Source organism: Rattus rattus, chromosome 2, assembly GCF_011064425.1.
Source record: "Rattus rattus isolate New Zealand chromosome 2, Rrattus_CSIRO_v1, whole genome shotgun sequence".
Lineage (NCBI taxonomy): Eukaryota > Metazoa > Chordata > Mammalia > Rodentia > Muridae > Rattus > Rattus rattus.
The window spans coordinates 3,527,837-3,546,938 of record NC_046155.1 but is presented as its reverse complement, the minus strand read 5'-3'; the positions used below and the strand labels follow the sequence as shown (position 1 = coordinate 3,546,938).

Genomic DNA, 19,102 nt, shown 5'->3' with positions numbered 1-19,102 from the left:
ACACCCTGTTTCTCAGGGAGGATCCACTCTCTAAGGAGGAGGACCATCCAAAATCACTTCAGTACAGTGTTCAGCCCACTCTCACTTCCCCCAGATGCTTAGAGCTGAACGCTTGTGCGTTCCCTTAAACGCACATGTGCACCCCTAGTTCTCACTGAGGCTGAATCTGGAGGAAGGTCTCTAAGGAAGAAGTGAAAAATAAAGGTCAAAGGGCAGGACTCTTACCTAGAAACCCTGTGTGAGGTCAGGAAGAAAGCCCACACCGGGAATCCAGGAGGCTGGTGCTCTGACCTCAGACTTTTAGCCCCTGAGCTGTGCAAAAATAATCTTCTCGATTTAAACGACGCAGGCTGTGGTATTTTGTTTCGTTTGGATATTACTCAGCCCCACGCGGTGAACATATGGAGCAACGGAGAAAGCAGGAAGGCTTAAGGCTGAATGAAGGGGAACTGGGGCATTCCTAAAAGGAGTGTTTTACAGAAGCTCCTCTTCACACACTCCTACCCACCCACTGGAGCCTTTCCCTCAGTGCAGTCTCATTGGCACACTTGGGGGTTATCTTGGGTGACCTGACCAGAACTTTTATTTTTGAGGGGAAGAAACCGGCACTGACTTCATGATCTCCAGCCTCAGTTGATGTTACAAACTCTCACCACCATCCCCAGTCGATATTTTAATTACTCACTACAGAATTCTAAAGAGGCATGACTAAAAGCCAGGGTTTTGTTTTTAATTTAAGGAGTTTTTTATTGTTTGGTTTTGGTGTTTAAAGATTTATTTTATGTATTTGAGTACACTGTTGCTGTCTTCAGATACACCAGAAGAGGGCATTGGATCCCATTAAAGATGGTTGTGAGCCACAATGTGGTTGCTGGGAATTGAACTCAAAACTTTTAACAGTCAGCACTCGTAACCGCTGAGGCATCTTTTTGGCCTTTAGTCTTAAAAAGGGAGATTTATTTAGTTGAGAGTGGTGGTACATGCCTTTAATCAAAGCACTTAGGAAGCAGAAGAGGATCTCGGTGAGTTTAAGGCCAGCCTGGTCTATATATTGAGTTTCAGGTTAACCAGAGCTAGATAGTGAGACCCTCTCTCAGAAAAAAAAAAAATATATATATGTCTAGGGTGTTTTCCCTGACTGTATGTTTGTGTACCACATGTTTGCTTAGTGTCCACTAAGAACAGAAAAGGACATTGGGCCCACTGGAAATGCAGTTACAAATGGTTCTGAGGCACTGTGTAAATGCTGCAAATTCTAACCTGGGTCCTCTAGAAGAGCAGCCTGCCTTCTTTCCTGCTAAGCCATCTCTGCAGCCGCTTTTTTCTTCTTTTTTTAAAAAGAGAGTTGGAGCTAAAGGCATGGCTCAGCAATTCTGAAGACATAGATGCAGGAATATACACAAAATAGATCTTTTTTTTTTTTTTTTGGTTCTTTTTTTCGGAGCTGGGGACCGAACCCAGGGCCTTGCACTTGCTAAGCAAGCGCTCTACCACTGAGCTAAATCCCCAACCCCAATAGATCTTTTTTTTAATTTTATTTTAAAGTGAATTGATTTCAAGGAAATAGGAACGAGATGGCCAGACCCAGGTGGGAGTTTCATTATTGAAGTCAGAACAATAATCAACTGTGCTTCCACCCATTTAGGGCCGACTCTCTTCTCTATTTCTCTGCCCACTTCCTAGTTTATCGTCCAGGTATTATTATCCTCATGTTCCATACGAGGAAACTGAAGCATATTAAGACAAGAATCTGTGGCGAGTGCTTGTAATCCTCAGCATTTGGGAGACAGAGCATCAGGAATTCAAGGTCATCCTTGACTACACAGGGAGTTCGCGTTCTGACAGGGCTACTTGAGACCTTGTCTCAATCCCATCCAACCCGCTAAAAGGAGAACCCAGGAGGAAACCATCAATGAGGTGCTGAGACTTTAGCCAAGATCTTGACCCGGGTCCTGACTTGACCTAACGCAGTCCTTCAGTGGAGAAGGTGGGAGACTTAGGGTTCAGGTCTCGAGCAGTGTCGTCAGCTGCCTTGTACCCACCTGCCTACTAGACATAAGGTGTAAACCAACCTAGAGAAAGAGCTTGGTAAAGCCTTTGGTGAAGGAACCGTTGCCATGGGAACAAATACAGGCCTGAGGCGCGCGCGTGCGCAGAGGCGAAGGGGGGGCACTGAACCGGTTAAAGGTGACGTAAAACGCTCGGGGTAGGGCGGAGGGTTCATACTGGGGGAGCCGTGGCCTTGGGAGTCCACAGCGGAGGGAAGTCACGAGGCGGTGAGAACTAAGTGTGTTCGGCGGCCGGCCACACACTACCGGAGCAAACCGCGGGGACCAGACTGGCCCGCTGTCGAGGCCCCGCCTCTCGGACCTCGGGACTAATCGGATTGAAAGCGCGCCGGCCCCGGGCCCCGAACTCGCCAATTGAGGAGGACGGCGGTCACCGCCCAATCCGGGGCAGACAGGTGCGAGGTCCGGAAGGTGGAGGCCAATCGGAAGCGGTTGCGGCCTGCAGGGGCAAGATTCAGCCAATGAGGAGGCTCGAGTGACAGCTGAGCACACCAATCGAGAGTGAGGAACGGTCGTGCCCGCCCGCCCTTCCGGCCGGAGCTCTATTTACCAGGGGCGTGCAGATCGCTTGCCAATCAGAGTGCGGCTGAGCTGCCGGACAGCCAACCCCAGAGGAGCGGCCGGCTGGCGGCCGCCGCACTAAGGAGTTGGGATGTCCTACAAACCTATCGCGCCCGCCCCCAGCAGTACCCCCGGCTCCAGCACCCCCGGGCCAGGCACCCCGGTCCCTACAGGTGAGGCGCCAACTCCACCGTTGCTCGTCTTATTCGGGCAGTCGAGGTCTTGTACAGAAACGGCTCGAGTTTTGCAATACAGGGCCTGCTAGGCGAGCCTGGCTCAGCCTCAGTTTGCTAGCCTGAGAAGTGGGCGTGGTCACGTAGAGATTGTAGGTGGAGCGCAAGGGGGAGGAGTGTGTCTCTGAAGTTGTTCAGAGTGGAATGAAGAAGCATGCCTTTGGAGGTAGTCAGGAAAACGGTCCTGGGCTTAGAAATCTGTAAGGAGGTCCTTGTCACACTCTAATCTCTTACTCGTGTCGTTGCAGCCGGAAGTGTCCCATCGCCATCGGGCTCAGTGCCAGGAGCTGCAGCTCCTTTCAGACCACTGTTTAACGACTTTGGACCGCCCTCCATGGGGTATGTACAGGTGAGTGTGGCTAAGAGCTTCCTTATGGATAAGGATAGGAGATGCCCTCGGGGTCTGAGGTCACATCTGTATTTTCTTTTGACACAGGCAATGAAGCCACCGGGTTCCCAGGGCTCTCAGAGCACCTACACGGACCTGCTGTCTGTCATAGAGGAGATGGGCAAAGAGATCCGACCCACCTATGCTGGTAGCAAGAGTGCCATGGAGCGCCTGAAGAGAGGTAGTGAAGCCAAAGCCCACCCTTGTTCTGCCCAGGACACAGACATTAAGAATTATGAATATTAAGACATTTCAGTAAGGATGGAGGATATCTAGAGTCAGTACAGGACATTTGGGCCAGCCTAGATTAGAACAGAACCTGTCCAGGAAGGTGTTTGAAATGAACTTGAGTCAGTGTCCAAGAAGGTGCTCGGGAACTCAGGGTGAATGTGAGAATTAGCCAAACCCTTAATCTCATCCAGCCACACTAGATTAGGGGTGATCTTGCTGAACCATGAAGGGTGGGGGAGTGTCTGCTCTGCAGGGTGACTGTGGGAGGTTTCTGAGGCCCTGCTTCTTACGTCCCCATCCTCACCCCGCCCCACCCCAGGTATCATCCATGCTCGGGCACTAGTCAGAGAGTGCTTGGCAGAGACAGAACGCAATGCCCGCACGTAACAGGAAGCACCTTGACCTCTCCGTTGGGACCTTTCCGGCCACTGCAGAGCACCTGCTTCTCCCTGGCCTTTGCCCCAAGTTGCTTCCTATCCTGGGCTTCCTGTCCTGTGTCCCTTGGTGGGCGCCTTTCAGGAACCAGGTAGCAGATCTTCTTCATCCAGTTGGCTGTACAGACTGGTCTCTCCCTCTGCAGGAGTGCTGAGAGGCCACCGTGAGTCCCGTCTGTGACCTGCTCACAGTGCTGATCTAACTGGAGCTTCCTCTCTGTGGTCCCACCACATGGCACTTACTCCTTAACTCTTAGTCCAGGCCGCCTCCTCCCTCTCCAACAGGGGTGCAGAAGGCCTCCCTGCCTCATCTCTGGGGCCACAGCCGACTCTTTTTTTGGTGTGTCTTTTACTAAATATGCCCTTTTTATATAAATAAAAGATGATTTGGAGCCATTCTCTCGGCTCTGAGCCTTTCTGTGTGTGATTCCTCTGGGGGAAGCCTGCTTGAACCTATGCCTTCCCACCCTGTCCTTTGCCACCTCCAGCTCTGTGCCTTCCTGCTGGGGGAGTAGCTGAAAGGCCCGAGCACCAGTGGTGGGGAAGTCTGCATAGGGAGGTGCCACCAGAGGGCAGTGTAGGGCCTTGGCTGCCTTCACAGCTGGAGGTACTGTTGGGCAGCTGAGCCTGAAGGGCCCTTGCTCTGGATTGGCAGGCATGCCTGGCAGGGTGGAGATACCAGTTCACCGAAGTCTCACCTTTGAATGCCCTAATGCCCCTACACTACCCTCCACTTGAAACTATCTTTGGAAGGCTCCGGATTCGCCAGGTCTCTGACTCCTTAGGGAGGCAGTTAGAGGCTCCCTTCCCCCCAGCACCTGCAATCCACTGTCCCGACAACTTCCACCAGGCTGGGTGTGGCTCCGTGAGCCAGCTATGGGTGTCTCAGCCTTATACAGAGTCGGAGCAGTTAGATGGGTGGCCAAATTTGAGAACCTAGCAGACATAGTAGAGAAGGACTTGGGCTCCATTAAGGGGATGGCCTCCACCCCTCTATGTAGCTAAGTAACCCTGTAATGCCAACCCTAGGCAGAAGCAAGTGAGAGCTTCCAACTTCTGTCTAACTGGGGTACAGCATTTCCTCTAACCTGGGATCCAGCCAGGAGGGCTGCCCTGGCTGGGCCCAGGTGGGAAATGAAACCGAGAGTCTTTGGGGTGTACAGACAGTACAGAAATAAAGAACTGGCATTTGGAGACCGGCCACTTCCCAGTCTGCCTTGAAGAAGGAAGGCAGGGACCAGCCCTGCTGCACCGCGGGCGGGGCTGCCCCCGACCCTGCCGGGGTGGGGAGGACTAGCCCAGGAAGGGGGCGGGGCGGCCGCAGTGACGCGGCGGGGAGGGACAGCAGGGGCGCCGGCGGACAGACTGGGGGAAAAAGGTCGGGGCTATGGGCCGGCTCCGCGCCTCCAGAGGGTCGGGCTCCGTCTGGAATCCGAGGCCGAGACTGGGGGTACAACGAACTCCCACCTTGTGGCCGGCCGCCCCTGCCTGGGTCGGGTGAGGGGCGCCCACCAAAAGCTAGAGGTGAGCGGGGACGTTGGTGAGCGGGCAGATCAAGAGCGCGCCTGGCTCCAGGGACGCGGAGCAGAGGGAAGTGAGGACAGGGCCTCTCGCCTGCCTGCTGGGTGCGAGGTGGGGGTGGAAGGGGTGTCTGCAGCGGAACTGTGGCGCCAGGCCGGGACGCAGGTGGGCAGAATGGGCCTCCCAGGGCGGAGGCCAGAAGGGATACCAGTGGACCGCTCCTGCACCAGCCTGGAATGGGCAACTTCGTGGGAAGATGATGGAGTGGCTGTAAGGACGAATGGAAAGTCGGTGAAGACCAAGGGTACATACAGTTCAGGACCCGCGTCCCGGCTAGAGTGGTGAAAGCAGGTGGGAGGGGGTGGCCCGCACGGAGATTTTTTTCTGGTGCCATAAGGTAAGTTAGCATTAGTAGAGTTGCACAGGCTCATGAGGGCTGCTTCCAGAGAGACACCTTGGTGGACATGGGTCTAGGTGGACGTCTAGGAGTGAAGTACACGGAACCCCACCGACTTCGGGGGATGAAGTGATGAAGGGGGCGGGTCCCTAAGGTTCTGGTCTTGGAAGCCAGGCGCGGTCCGGAGGGATGCTGTTTTGGTAAGCGCTGGACGCGGACGCAGTGAAGATGCGAGGATGGCCTTGCGGTGTGTCGGCTCGCATCCGCCGCTCTGGGGGGCCGCGTCAGTGCGCGGTTGCCATGACGACGGGCGGGCGGGGGGCGGGGGCTACGTGGAAAAGAGGTCAGCTCTGAGCCTTTCTGCTGCTCTGGGCTCAGCAGCGCGGGAGGCGACACTGGGTTCGCCTCTGCCTCCCCCGCGGCGGGCCCAAGCATGGGGTTCCGCGGCCCGAGCCCCTCTGCAGGCGTGCAGGGCTCGGTACCGCGCACCACCGCCCTGCACTGACTGCCGCGCGGTACCCTGCGCTAGGAGGAGCAGAGGCCGCACACGGTCAGCGGAGCGGCTTCAGGATGCTTATCAAGGAGTACCACATCTTGCTGCCCATGAGCCTGGACGAGTACCAAGTGGCCCAGCTCTACATGATCCAGGTGAGAATGGTGGGGAGGGCTATACTGGAGCCATGCTTCATGGTGGAGTGAAGAAGGAATTCGCAGGCCTCAGGGGGATAGTCCCGCTGGATCCCCGACAACCAGTTCCTTTAGTGGGTTCTGTAGCCCATAAGAGGAGAGAGAGACATCATCCTCTTTGGATATTCAAGCAGAAGGGTGGGACAGAAGGGCAAGAAAGGCCAACGGGTGCTTTCCATCCATTAAATACCCAGCCTACATATGGTCTCCTTTAATCCTAAGAATCTGTAATCCTGTGGGGGAAGGGAATGCAGTCTTGCAGTCTATGGGGAGAGTGGGGAGCCAGGAACACTAGGTGGTAGGTAGCTTAAGCAGGGGTTTCTGGGGAAAGGTGTAGAATCCGGGCATTCCCAAGAGATCAGAAAAGAGATATGTGGATCAAGACCTCAGACTGTGCTAGGCACAGGGCAGGCAGAACTAAATGTTGAGGAAGGCCTTGGCTGTGAGAAAAATGCTGGATGGAGGCAAGCCAGCAGGGCTTTAGGTGGTCTGAGCTATATGTTCTTCAGACCTATAGAATCTGCATCTAGGAAGAGAGAGGGCCATATCTCACCTTGTGGGGGTTGAGTGGGCCACATCTGGGCTTCAGAGCTATGAAAGGATACCTGGAGGCTCTCACACACTGAAGGATGTCACAAGAGCTGGGGATGAGGTTCCAGAGGGAAAGGGCAAGTCAAGTCTGTTGAGAGGCGGTCTTGTTGCTATCCCGTGAACATACTCAACATGCTCTTACCAAGCTTGCGCAAACTTCTCTCCTTTGAGCCCCCATATATTCAAGCCATGGCTATGGCCCCTCCCTCAGATCTGTGACCCTCTTACAGCATTCAGTTTCCAGGTCTTCATCCTTGCTGCACCTCCTTTTCCTTGTGGCACTTACTGCCTTCCTGTTTTCTGTTTCCCTCTGCTGCAGCCTAAGTTGTGCCAGGAGTAGGTGCTGTCTGTCAGCAAACCCCAGTTCTACATCACTCACCCCCAATTAATGGCAGGATCAACTGCTAGGTTGCAGAACCCCGTGGGAACTGGGCAGAATCCATGATACCAACTCCCAGAACTTTACAGGGACTTGAAAAGGCTATGCAAGCTGCAGAGATGGCTTGGCTGTTAAGAGCGATTGCTGCTCTCGTGGGGGACCTGGATATTGTTCCCAGCACCCACATGGCAGTTCACAATCAACAGCTATTCCAGTATCTGGAGATCCAATGTCCTCTTCAGGTAGCAGACACGCAGGTGGTGTACACACATATGCAGTCAAACACTCAAACACTTAAATAAGCCTTTTTTAAAAAGGTGATACAAAGAATCAAAACCAACCCGGGGACCCCAGAATTTAAGCTCGGGGCTGAGCTCCCTATTTTCTGTCCTGGGCTGCAGAAAAAGAGCCGGGAGGAATCTAGTGGTGAGGGCAGCGGTGTGGAGATCCTGGCCAACCGGCCCTACACAGATGGGCCCGGAGGCAATGGGCAGTACACACACAAGGTGTACCACGTGGGCTCCCACATCCCAGGCTGGTTCCGGGCACTGTTGCCCAAGGCTGCTCTGCAGGTAGAAGAGGAATCTTGGAATGCTTACCCGTACACCCGGACACGGTAAGTGTGTGAGCCAGGCACAGGCTCAGGACTGGGAAGAAAACAAGTGTTGTGCACACAGCATGACTCTCCTACTGCCCTCTGCCAGGTACACCTGCCCCTTTGTGGAGAAATTCTCCATTGAGATAGAGACCTATTACTTGCCTGATGGGGGGCAGCAGCCTAACGTCTTCAACTTGAGCGGAGCCGAGAGAAGACAGAGAATCCTGGGTGAGGCCTTCTTGGGTCCCTTGCCGTTGCCTTGGTGGGCAGTCTCCAACGAGCCCCTAGTCTCATCTTCCTGTCTGTGAAAGGCTTTTCCTCCTAATCCTTGGGGTGGTCGGTGGATATTAGAAAAGGTTTGCTTAGTGCTCACGGAAACCCCTTCAGATACCATCGACATCGTGCGGGATGCAGTGGCCCCAGGAGAGTACAAAGCAGAAGAGGACCCTCGGCTGTACCGCTCAGTCAAGACAGGCCGAGGGCCACTGGCTGACGACTGGGCACGGACAGCAGCCCAGACAGGACCTCTCATGTGTGCCTATAAGCTGTGCAAGGTTGAGTTCCGCTACTGGGGCATGCAGGCCAAGATTGAGCAGTTCATCCATGATGTAGGTGAGCATCCGGATGAGGAGTACCCAGCATGCACTAGGCCTGTGTTTGGAACCAGGAATGCTCCCAGTCACAGGAGAGGGGAGAGGGGAACAGTAGAGCCTGACTAGGAATCAAGGGAGCCTGCGTTAGGGTACCTCAAAGAATTAGGAGGGCAAGGAGCTGGCAGCATGGTGTCTGAGGCCCATGCTATCTGATACTCAAAGACGGTGCTGCTTTAGTGAAGCCTCTGTGAGTTTGGCAATACTGAGAGCCTCTCGGGAGGGTCACCAGGTGAGGATGGTCACCTCACAGATTTGCTGAGGATTGCAGGCCTAGGAGTGCTTTGATTCCATTACTGCTTTCCTCAGGGTGCCCTCCTTTCTCCAGCACTGTGGCCCTGATATTGAAGACCCAGTTTAAGCCTCTTCTGAACTGAGCCCTGCTTCCTTGTCAGGTCTGAGCTGGGCCACCTGCAGACACATAAAAGGACCATCCCCAAGGTGGTAGAGTCCTGTAGCCTGGGCTCTACTTCCTCCACTACTGACCCCCTGCAGCGGTTCCAGCAAGCTGGAAGGCATCTCAGCACCCTAATATTCCTTTCTGACATGAGAAAAGGAGGGGACAATAGTGACAGCCAGTGCCTGAGTGACTGACATGGACCAGATCCTTGAGAGTCACTTACAGCAGGATCTCCCTTTGCACCCATGACAGCACTCTAAGATAAGGGCTACCGCCCTTCCCATTTTGCAGATAAGGACACTGAGTTTAGAGAGCGGTGCAGACTCCCCTGTAACGCTTTTGGGAAAAGCACAAGTAGGAAAATGGAAATCACCAACATATAACCTCTGTTAGGATGCTAAGGCATTTCCGTCCGAGGTTTGCAATCCAACTGTTATTACTTTACTTCCTAGATTCTTTGGGGTCTCTTAACTTTCTTTCTCTCCTTAAGACGATATGAGAATGGGTATCGTCTTTCTCTCCACCCTCTTGAGGATTGCCAGAATTTCCATTAACTATTAACACCTTCATTAACCGTGACATTTCATTAACTGTTAGTACCTTAATTAACTGTTAGCTCCTCAGCAGGAAGCCAGCTGAAAGCAAGCCACAAGCCTTGGTCATGTCTGCTAGAGCGACTGCATCAGTGCTCAGAGGGGTCAGAGAAATAGACCAGAAAGGACAGGGGGACCAATGTCCGTCTCCTGGCCTGTCCTCTAGACAACACAGGCCCTGCTGTACTTGTGGGTGGTATGCCTAAGGGAGCCATTACTTAACCTTGACGCCTGGGTATACAGCTGCACTGGCAGGGAAATGGGGGTGGGAGGCATGGTTTTGACGTCTGGGGCTTCTGCAGGTCTGCGCAGGGTAATGCTTCGGGCCCATCGCCAGGCCTGGTGTTGGCAGGATGAGTGGATTGAACTGAGCATGGCTGACATCCGGGCACTGGAGGAGGAGACAGCACGTATGCTGGCCCAGCGTATGGCTAAGTGCAACACTGGCAGTGAGGGACCGGAGGCCCAGACCCCTGGGAAACCCAGCACTGAGACCCAGCCTGGGACCAGAACGGCTGGCACCCCTGATGGGCCTGAGGCCCCTCCTGGCCCCGACGCCTCACCAGATGCCAGCTTTGGGAAGCAGTGGTCCTCATCTTCCCGTTCCTCCTACTCATCCCAACATGGAGGTGAGACTGGGATACAGGAGCCAGGAATGGGAGGGAGCCACATACCCCACCTGGGCTCCCAAGCTGAAACCCAGGTGGCCCTGCAGGTGGTGTGTCTCCACAGAGCTTGTCTGAGTGGCGCATGCAGAACATTGCCCGGGACTCTGAGAACAGCTCCGAGGAAGAATTCTTTGATGCCCATGGTCAGTACAGAAGCCACATTTGTGGAGGATGGGGGTACTGGAGAGTTCCTAAGTCACCCTAGCCATGACACAGCGCCCTGTCTCCTCAGAAGGTTTCTCAGACAGTGATGAGGTCTTCCCCAAGGAGATGACCAAGTGGAACTCCAATGATTTTATTGATGCCTTTGCCTCCCCGACTGAGGTAGAGGGGGTGCCAGGTAAGGATCTCAGCCCAGGATACCAGACACCAGCACTCTGTGTACCACAGGGACTTAGAACAGCTCAGCTCTAAGTGAGCAGGACCTGAGAGGAGTTTCAGTCTGGAGAGAGTTCCCATCAATACCCAGTTGGCAAACTGATGGATAAAGGGTGGAATGATGGAAGAGACAAGTTCAAACAGGTCCAGGTGGCACCAGGGAGGGACTGCCTGGGTATCCAGGAAGGCTTCCTGTTAGTACTGATGTCTACACTGGGGTTTTGAGGATTGAACCAATGCTGTCCAACAGAGCTGTTTTAAGACAGTGGATACCTGTGTGGTAACAACCAGCACCATGTGACTAGCAGCCACTTAATAAGATATGGGGCTTACTTTTCTTATTTTGCATTTTATTTCATTTTAATATAAATAACCACGTGTGGCTTGTGGCTCTGGCTACCATGGTATTCCCCTGAGGTGGTTGCTGACACTGTTGTTTATCTTTTAGGATTTTTCTTTTCTTTTTTCTTTTCTTTTTCTCTCTTTTACTAAGTAACCCTTTCTGTATCCCCTGTATCCTCTGGATCCCTGGTTCACTGCATCAGATGGGTCAGAGTGAGAAATTTCCCACTTTGTGGTAACATCACAGGGCCAGCATGAGGAAAAGCCTAGAATGTAAAATGGTCTGGAGGTTTGGGTGGGAATAAATTAGGGGACATCAGGCAGTCACCTGAAGGGCCAATGCAAGGGTTCCGGTGATCTTTGATTCCCCTCACTGGTTCTCCATTGTCTTAGATCCTGCAATCATGGCTACCAAAGGCATTGAAGATGAGGCCCGAGCTCCCAGGGACTCAGAGGCAAGTATGTTCAACTACTCTATGTCCGTGTTCTGCTCATTTGCTGGCTGGCCGCTGATCTGACCCTCCATACCTCACTGTGTCCCTCAGGGCCTGGATGGAACCGGGGATCTAGGGGTTGAGGCATGCTCTGTGCATGCCCTCTTCCTCATCCTACACAGCGGCAGCATCCTGGACTCTGGCCCTGGAGACACCAACTCCAAGCAGGCCGATGTGCAAACACTGAGCACAGCCTTTGAGGCCGTCACCCGAGTCCATTTCCCCGAGGCCCTGGGTCACGTGGCACTGCGGCTGGTGCCCTGTCCACCCATCTGCGCGGCTGCCTATGCTCTTGTCTCCAAGTACTGGCCAGGGGTGGAAGGGTGGAGCACACACAGGGTCCCCAAGAGGCAGTCATCTATTTGGGGTGCTCCCAAGATCAGGGCAGTTCTGAGGGTAGAGAGAGGAATCACGCACCCGAATCAGTCCTGGTCACGAATGAACCAGTTCTATATTGGTTGGTTTGATTTTGTTCTTACTGCTATTTTATGTGTATGGTTGTTTTGCCTACATGTCTTTCTGTGCACCTCACATGTGCTTAGTGCTCAGAGGCTACAAGATGATACCTGATAACTTGGGAACTGGAGTTTCAGTTGTGAGCTGCCATGATGGTGCTTGTGATCAAACCCGGGCTCTCTGGAAGAGCAACCAGTGTTCTTAACTGCTGAGCCACTGCTCTAGCCTCGGACTTTGCTTTTTTGGAGACATGGTCTCACTTTAGCCCAGGTTGGCTTAGAACTCATAGCTGAGGTTGGCCTCACCTTGTGGAGATCCTCCTAGCTCAACCTCCAGAGCAACTGGTTTTCAATCTGTGGGCCTGGATTCCCCAAAGACCGTCAGGAAACATTGATATTTACATCCTGTTACAGTCCTGGTCACGAATGAACCAGTTCTATATTGGTTGGTTTGATTTTGTTCTTACTGCTATTTTATGTGTATGGTTGTTTTGCCTACATGTCTTTCTGTGCACCTCACATGTGCTTAGTGCTCAGAGGCTACAAGATGATACCTGATAACTTGGGAACTGGAGTTTCAGTTGTGAGCTGCCATGATGGTGCTTGTGATCAAGGACTCCTAGAGGCAGTAACTATGGTTGGGGGTCACCACGACATGAGGAACTGTATTAAGGGATCGCAGTATTGGGAAGGTCGAGAGCCTCTGCTCCTAGTGCTAGGATCACTGGGTGCATCCTCATGCCTGGATCTGAATAGACCCAGTTAAGGGCTCCACCTCAGATATCCCTCAGGTCTGACACCCCACAAAGGACACTTGCTAGCAGGCCCAGGGGAGTTGGTGGCAGTGGTTAAACTGAACCCCCCCCCCACTTTCTCTTCCTGCAGCCTGAGCCCCTACAGCCATGATGGGGACAGCCTGTCCCGCTCCCAGGACCACATTCCACTGGCTGCTCTGCCGCTGCTGGCCACCTCATCCTCCCGCTACCAGGGTGCCGTGGCCACTGTCATCGCTCGCACCAACCAGGCCTATGCAGCCTTCCTGCGCTCATCGGAGGGCACAGGTTTCTGCGGGCAGGTCAGGGGTTAGACATGCTACCAGGAAGCATCCAGTACCCATGCAGCTGTGGCCCCATCTAGGTTGGTGACATGGCCTCTCAGTTGTGCCACCTTCTCACTCAGGTGGTGCTGATCGGAGATGGTGTTGGTGGCATCCTGGGCTTTGATGCGCTCTGCCACAGTGCCAGTGCAGGCACAGGGAGTCGAGGCAGCAGCCGCCGTGGGAGCATGGTCAGTGTGGCCAAACCCAGCCTCCTCAGGAGGGTGGTTGTCTCCATCTCTAGGTCTCTGCCCCCCTGGAATATGGCCTCTCTGCATGTGGGCAGGGCCCCAGTTGCAAAGTTGAGTCTCCTATGGGACTCTGCCTGGTCCAACCCCAAGCCTGTGTCCTCACTTCCAAGTTAAGTAAGAATCAGAAGGTCTCAGGCTTAAGGATGCTTCTATCCTTCGTTCCTTCTAGAACAATGAGATGCTCTCCCCAGAAGTTGGTCCAGTACGGGACCCGCTGGCAGATGGAGTGGAGGTACTGGGTCGTGCTAGCCCAGAACCCTCAGCCCTACCTGCTCAGCGCACCTCCAGCGACATGGCTAACCCGGATCCTGATGGCTCTCAGAACAGGTGCTATCTCTGCCCAGTGACCCCTGCCCTAAGCACAGGCTGGACCTCGGAGGCAACAGCACTGAGTTTCTCCTTCCCTTACAGCCTACAGGTAGCCCCCACAGTTACCTCTGGGGAGCCCCGTCGTGCAAGCACAGCCTCCTGTCCACCTGCCAGTTCTGAGGCTCCTGACGGCCCCACTAATGCTGCTCGACTGGACTTCAAGGTCTCAGGCTTCTTCCTCTTTGGCTCCCCACTGGGCTTGGTGCTGGCTCTACGCAAAACCGTCATGCCTGCCTTGGAGGGTGAGCCCTGGGCGTAGAAGGGTTGCTCTTCATCTGCTTCTGTTTGTTCCCTTCCCTATCTCTGCTAGCCTTGCTGGCTCACTGGAGACAAGGGAATTCCTACTGTTCTTCCTCAGTGTGGAGTAGTGGCCTGGTTAGAGGGGGAAACGGAAGGCCCAGAAAGGATATGCCAAGGCTAGGTTCTAAAGTGGATCAGGAGGAACTTCTTGTGGGAAAAGGTATTCTGTATAAGAAGGGGCTCCCAAGGCTGGAAAGTTGGCTCAGTGATTAGAAGCACTTGTTGCTCTTGCAGAGGACCTGAGTTCAATTCCCAGCACCCACATGGCATCCCACAACCATCTGAGCATCTGACACCCTTTTATGACCTTCATGGGCATCAGGCACACACATGGAACACATACATACATGCAGGCAAACACTCATACACATAAAAGGCCACATGCAGGAAGTGCTCCATCCCATAATACAGCAGCCAGTGAAGGCTTCCACTGCCGCTTGGCCAGGAGACCCCTGCAGTGCCTGCCTCTCCCCCCCTAGGCTGGAAGAATGGTACACACCTTTAATCTCAATACTTGGGAGGCAGAGGCAGGCTAATCTCTGTGAGTTCAAGGCCAGTCTGGTCTATATAGTATGTTCTAGGACAGCCAGGGCTGTGCAGAGACCCTCTCTACAACAAACAAACGAAACTTCTCCCTTCTTTCTACTGGGTCCGCAGTGGCTCAGATGCGTCCAGCCTGCGAGCAGATCTACAATCTCTTCCATGCCGCTGACCCCTGTGCCTCCCGCCTGGAACCCCTGCTGGCCCCCAAGTTCCAGGCCATCGCCCCCCTGGCTGTACCTCGTTACCAGAAGTTTCCCCTAGGAGATGGCTCATCCCTGCTGCTGGGTACAACTCCCCTGCCCCAGCCAAAATTAATGGGAGAGAAGGACACAGTAAAAGACAGGAAGTAACTCCCACATCATAGATAACCTCTCATGTCACCCCTCTCAGGTACAAGGGTCACTCCTCCCATAGACAGTTAGGGTCCCTAGGAACCTTTTGACCTGTGCCAAGTAGGAACCAGTGACTAACTAGAGAGGGGACTGAGGGGCACTGGCATGTTAGTGTGCACGTGTAAGACTGTACCTCCATGTGCACTTGGTTGCATGTACTAGCGGGGAGCATGTATGTGTTTTTGTGTTTTGGGGTAGCAAGCATTCTGGTAGGGATGTTATTGACTACCGCATACAACTAGAGACAACACTGTCTCTCCCCTGAAAATCTTCAGCTTCAGCCAACCAGAGAGGCTAAAAGGGCAGAAAGTAGAGGCCCAGGAGCTAAGTTATGCTGGGACCTCAAGAAGAAGAGACACAGGGGCAGCCTTGTGCTTAGGTTGGTTCTCTTCCCCCAGCTGACACTTTGCAGACCCATTCGAGCCTCTTCCTGGAAGAGCTGGAGATGATGGTGCCCTCCACGCCCACCTCGGCCAGTGGTGCCTTCTGGAAGGGCAATGAATTAGGCAATGAGCCGGCAGCCCAGCCAGCAGCCCCCAGCACCACCAGTGAGGTGGTTAAGAGTAAGTGAGCCAGCGCTCGCCTGCCCTGCCTGGAGGAGTATCACTTCAGAAAGTACATTGTCCTAGGTGGACGGGAAGGAGGGAGGGAAGGTCCCCCATCATAGCCCAGGTGATGGACAGTGACAGCAGGCCACCCTGACTCACTGCCCACCATGGCTGTGTAGTCCTGGACCGCTGGTGGGGAAACAAGCGCATCGACTATTCACTGTACTGCCCTGAGGCACTCACCGCCTTTCCCACCGTCACGCTGCCCCACCTCTTCCACGCCAGCTACTGGGAGTCGGCAGACGTAGTGGCCTTCATTCTGCGCCAGGTGAGTGGAGTCAGGGATGTGGGCCGGAAACTGGGAAGCCCAAGACTACAGAAGAGGGCCATTGTTTCCTGCCTGGTGTCCTGAGCAGGTCATTGAGAAGGAGCGGCCACAGTTGACAGAATGTGAGGAGCCATCCATCTACAGCCCTGCCTTCCCCAGGGAGAAGTGGCAGCAAAACACACAGGTCAAGATCCGGTATGTGCCTGGCTGCCAGGAGCCAGCTCAAGCATGTCCCCAGCATCCTTAGGGTCCTGGCCTCGTATCCTCCTTGCCTTGGCTCTGCCCCTGGAAACCTCAGGTTCCTCTGCCCACTTCTCCTGAGCCCTGGTTGTTAGTCAGGCTGGATCCTCGTTCACCCTCACCTGCCATCCTCTACATCCTGTCTAGCTCTGACTGCAGAAAGCTTCCCAGCTGCATACTCCTGTGGGTCCACAGATGCTCGCATGCTCAGCCTCTGTGGTCTCCCATGGCAGCCCTGTCTCCTTCGTGCTCCACCCTCAGAGTGGTCCTGAATCCAACTCTTTCTCCCGACATATACATCCGTCCTCTCCTGTCCCAGCTCACCCTCTCTTTCCCACCAGAACGTCACTTCCAACCATCGGGCAAGTGACACCGTGGTATGCGAGGGCCGTCCCCAGGTGCTGAATGGGCGCTTCATGTACGGACCACTGGACGTGGTCACGCTCACTGGCGAGAAGGTCAGGACCCGATGCCCATGCTCCTGGTGTTTCCTACCCTGCCCTAACAGCTGTTGATCTGTAGATCAACAGCTTGAACTTCCTGCCTGCCTGGCCAGCCTCTGCTCTCACCTGCCTCTAAAATAGTACATAGGGGTGGTCTCCATAGCCCTTCCCACCCCTGCCAGGTGGATGTCTATGTCATGACACAGCCCCTGTCGGGCAAGTGGATCCACTTTGGCACAGAGGTCACCAACAGCTCAGGCCGTCTCACCTTCCCTGTGCCCTCAGAACGTGCACTGGGCATTGGTGTCTACCCTGTGCGCATGGTGGTCAGGTAAGCAGCGGGTACTCGGGCTCCTCCTGTGGAGGGAGCCAGGCACTGCCCGCCTCACCTATTCCACTCACGCCATGCTTCCGTGGACCACAGGGGAGACCATACCTATGCTGAGTGCTGTCTGACTGTGGTGTCCCGAGGCACAGAAGCTGTGGTCTTCAGCATCGACGGCTCGTTCACTGCCAGTGTCTCTATCATGGGCAGCGACCCCAAGGTGCGCGCTGGCGCAGTGGACGTGGTCAGGTAGGACCCTGGGCCCCACCCACAGTGACTGGTCATCACTCTGGACTGGAGCTGACAAGACTCCATCTCACAGGCACTGGCAGGACTCAGGCTACTTGATCGTGTATGTAACTGGCCGGCCTGACATGCAGAAGCACCGTGTAGTGGCCTGGCTGTCGCAACACAACTTCCCCCATGGTGTTGTCTCCTTCTGTGATGGCCTCACCCATGACCCACTGCGACAGAAAGCTATGTTTCTGCAGAGCCTGGTGCAAGAGGTATTGTGGCTGAGAATGGCCCTAACCTGCCCTCACCCCATTCCTCATGACAGTGGTCCCGCTCTCCTCAGGGCCCTTGTCCTTAGGGCCAACAGGGGAGATTAGCTATGTTGACTAGGACCTTGCCTCCATCTCTTCACAAATAACAGTGCCCCTGAAACAGCAATTCGGGGGAGGGGGTGCATGCCATTCCACTGGCCCTATGGCTTCCCAGGCAGGGCTGATGACCAGCTTTTCTACACAGGTAGAACTGAACATCGTGGCTGGGTATGGGTCACCGAAAGACGTTGCAGTGTATGCGGCCCTGGGACTCTCTCCAAGCCAGACCTACATTGTTGGTCGTGCAGTGCGTAAACTGCAGGCACAGTGTCAGGTAGGACCCAAGGGCAGGATGGGAACAGAATTTCAGAGCCAAGGCTAAGGACCACCCAAGAGAGGGCAGATGTAAGGCATTTGTGGCCCCAGGAACTACTTCTTCTTCCTGGGACAGGAGCGATAGGCTATACTTGCTGTGTACAGACCAGAAGTGATCACGGGCTGTGACTGTTCAAGGTCTCGGATACAGATCATCTTACCATGGCCTTGGGCAGGTTCTGTGACCTTTCTGAGCTTGTTCTGTGGGGAGTGAATGGTGCTAGCATTATCTGTACTCATTAGCTTATAACAAAGGTCTCATCATCACTGCAGGCCAAAGGCTCAGGGCTAGGCCTGAGCTTCCTCAATGCTAAATGCTGTTATTTCCCCAAGATGCCAGCTTGAGGGTGAGTCAGTTCTAGAGAGAGGCAAATTGGGAGTAGAGCCAAGGTGCCTGGCTCAGTCAGGGGTACTACGTAGTGAGAGAAAGCTTCCTGATCAGGCTGAGCCAGGCTGCCACTGCCAGCGTCACCCAGTCTATCTACCCTGTGCATGAGCCTTGGGGGAGGCTGGTAGTTCCCTCATCCCTGCTTTCTTCTGCCCACAGTTCCTGTCAGATGGCTATGTGGCCCATTTGGGCCAGCTGGAGGCAGGCTCCCACTCCCATGCCCCCTCAGGACCTCCAAGAGCTGCTCTGGCCAAGAGCAGCTATGCTGTGGCTGCCCCTGTGGACTTCCTCCGTAAGCAGAGCCAGCTGCTTCGATCCAGAGGCCCCAGCCAGGTGGACCGCGAGGGCCCAGGAACACCTCCCACCACCCTGGCTAGGGGCAAGACTCGAAGCATCAGCCTCAAGCTAGACAGTGAAGAGTGAGCAAACCGTGGCTGGACCTGGGTTATTTATTGATACTCAAGGGGCTTGAGTGACTGTGGGAGGCTGGGGCCTAGACCTTTGGCCCCAGCCCCGGCCCCACACCCTGTATAACTACTCCTCAGTACTACTTCCCTTAGTGGGGGATTACTTCCTACCCCCGAGGGGAGGAAGGAGGGAGTGGGCTAGGGTCCAGCAGCTTTTCCAACGTGTGAACCTATAAAAATAAACTGCACTCTACCAAGGTCCTTCCTGTCTGGGACTCTGAGGTGCTAAAAGGGGCCAGGACCTGCTCAGGGTCATAGAGTAGGGCAACTGGAGCCCCTTCACTTTCACTTTCCCCAAGGGCCCTGGCTGCACTTTCCTAGGGCATTTCCTAGATAGTCTGCCTATCCCTTCTCCTGCCCTCAACCTCAGACATTGCTTGAGTCATGTGGAGTCTAACTCTGCAGCTCTCCTCACCTGTGCCC

At 54.4% G+C, this 19,102-nt stretch overlaps 2 protein-coding genes across 6 annotated transcripts; both read left to right on the top strand.

The window, feature by feature from the left end:
- Positions 1–2,264: 2,264 nt before the first annotated feature.
- On the top strand, positions 2,265–4,315 carry Cdk2ap2 (cyclin dependent kinase 2 associated protein 2). Of its 3 annotated transcripts, none has more exons than XM_032891266.1 (4): positions 2,265–2,803; positions 3,112–3,212; positions 3,300–3,432; positions 4,063–4,315. In XM_032891266.1, exons 1-4 carry the CDS (start codon positions 2,722–2,724, stop codon positions 4,095–4,097), a joined length of 351 nt encoding a protein of 116 aa, XP_032747157.1. In that variant the 5' UTR covers positions 2,265–2,721; the 3' UTR covers positions 4,098–4,315. The 3 variants fall into 3 exon arrangements, with proteins under 3 accessions (XP_032747157.1, XP_032747156.1, XP_032747158.1); XM_032891265.1 differs by having other exon boundaries at positions 3,802–4,315; XM_032891267.1 differs by lacking the exon at positions 2,265–2,803 and adding an exon at positions 2,970–3,029 and having other exon boundaries at positions 3,802–4,315.
- A 929-nt stretch (positions 4,316–5,244) lies between these two features.
- On the top strand, positions 5,245–18,878 carry Pitpnm1 (phosphatidylinositol transfer protein membrane associated 1). Of its 3 annotated transcripts, none has more exons than XM_032891260.1 (25): positions 5,245–5,440; positions 6,364–6,482; positions 7,893–8,107; positions 8,196–8,317; positions 8,477–8,701; positions 9,431–9,493; positions 10,035–10,361; positions 10,448–10,543; positions 10,636–10,740; positions 11,514–11,575; positions 11,666–11,916; positions 12,955–13,144; positions 13,249–13,356; positions 13,586–13,743; positions 13,828–14,027; positions 14,743–14,913; positions 15,419–15,583; positions 15,748–15,896; positions 15,985–16,091; positions 16,477–16,594; positions 16,762–16,910; positions 17,004–17,153; positions 17,227–17,410; positions 17,655–17,783; positions 18,372–18,878. In XM_032891260.1, exons 2-25 carry the CDS (start codon positions 6,405–6,407, stop codon positions 18,633–18,635), a joined length of 3,786 nt encoding a protein of 1,261 aa, XP_032747151.1. In that variant the 5' UTR covers positions 5,245–5,440; positions 6,364–6,404; the 3' UTR covers positions 18,636–18,878. The 3 variants fall into 3 exon arrangements, with proteins under 3 accessions (XP_032747151.1, XP_032747150.1, XP_032747152.1); XM_032891259.1 differs by having other exon boundaries at positions 10,633–10,740; XM_032891261.1 differs by lacking the exon at positions 9,431–9,493 and having other exon boundaries at positions 10,633–10,740.
- The last annotated feature ends 224 nt before the right edge of the window (positions 18,879–19,102 follow it).

What these genes read in the sequence shown, in the direction of transcription:
- Cdk2ap2 (XM_032891265.1), top strand. Translation starts at nt 2,722, where the DNA reads ATGTCCTACAAACCTATCGCGCCCGCCCCCAGCAGTACCCCCGGCTCC. An exon ending in AGGCACCCCGGTCCCTACAG is followed by an intron (nt 2,804 to 3,111) that starts GTGAGGCGCCAA and finishes GTGTCGTTGCAG; the next exon opens with CCGGAAGTGTCCCATCGCCA. An exon ending in CCTCCATGGGGTATGTACAG is followed by an intron (nt 3,213 to 3,299) that starts GTGAGTGTGGCT and finishes CTTTTGACACAG; the next exon opens with GCAATGAAGCCACCGGGTTC.
- Pitpnm1 (XM_032891259.1), top strand. Translation starts at nt 6,405, where the DNA reads ATGCTTATCAAGGAGTACCACATCTTGCTGCCCATGAGCCTGGACGAG. An exon ending in GAGAAGACAGAGAATCCTGG is followed by an intron (nt 8,318 to 8,476) that starts GTGAGGCCTTCT and finishes AAACCCCTTCAG; the next exon opens with ATACCATCGACATCGTGCGG. An exon ending in TGGCCTTCATTCTGCGCCAG is followed by an intron (nt 15,897 to 15,984) that starts GTGAGTGGAGTC and finishes TGTCCTGAGCAG; the next exon opens with GTCATTGAGAAGGAGCGGCC.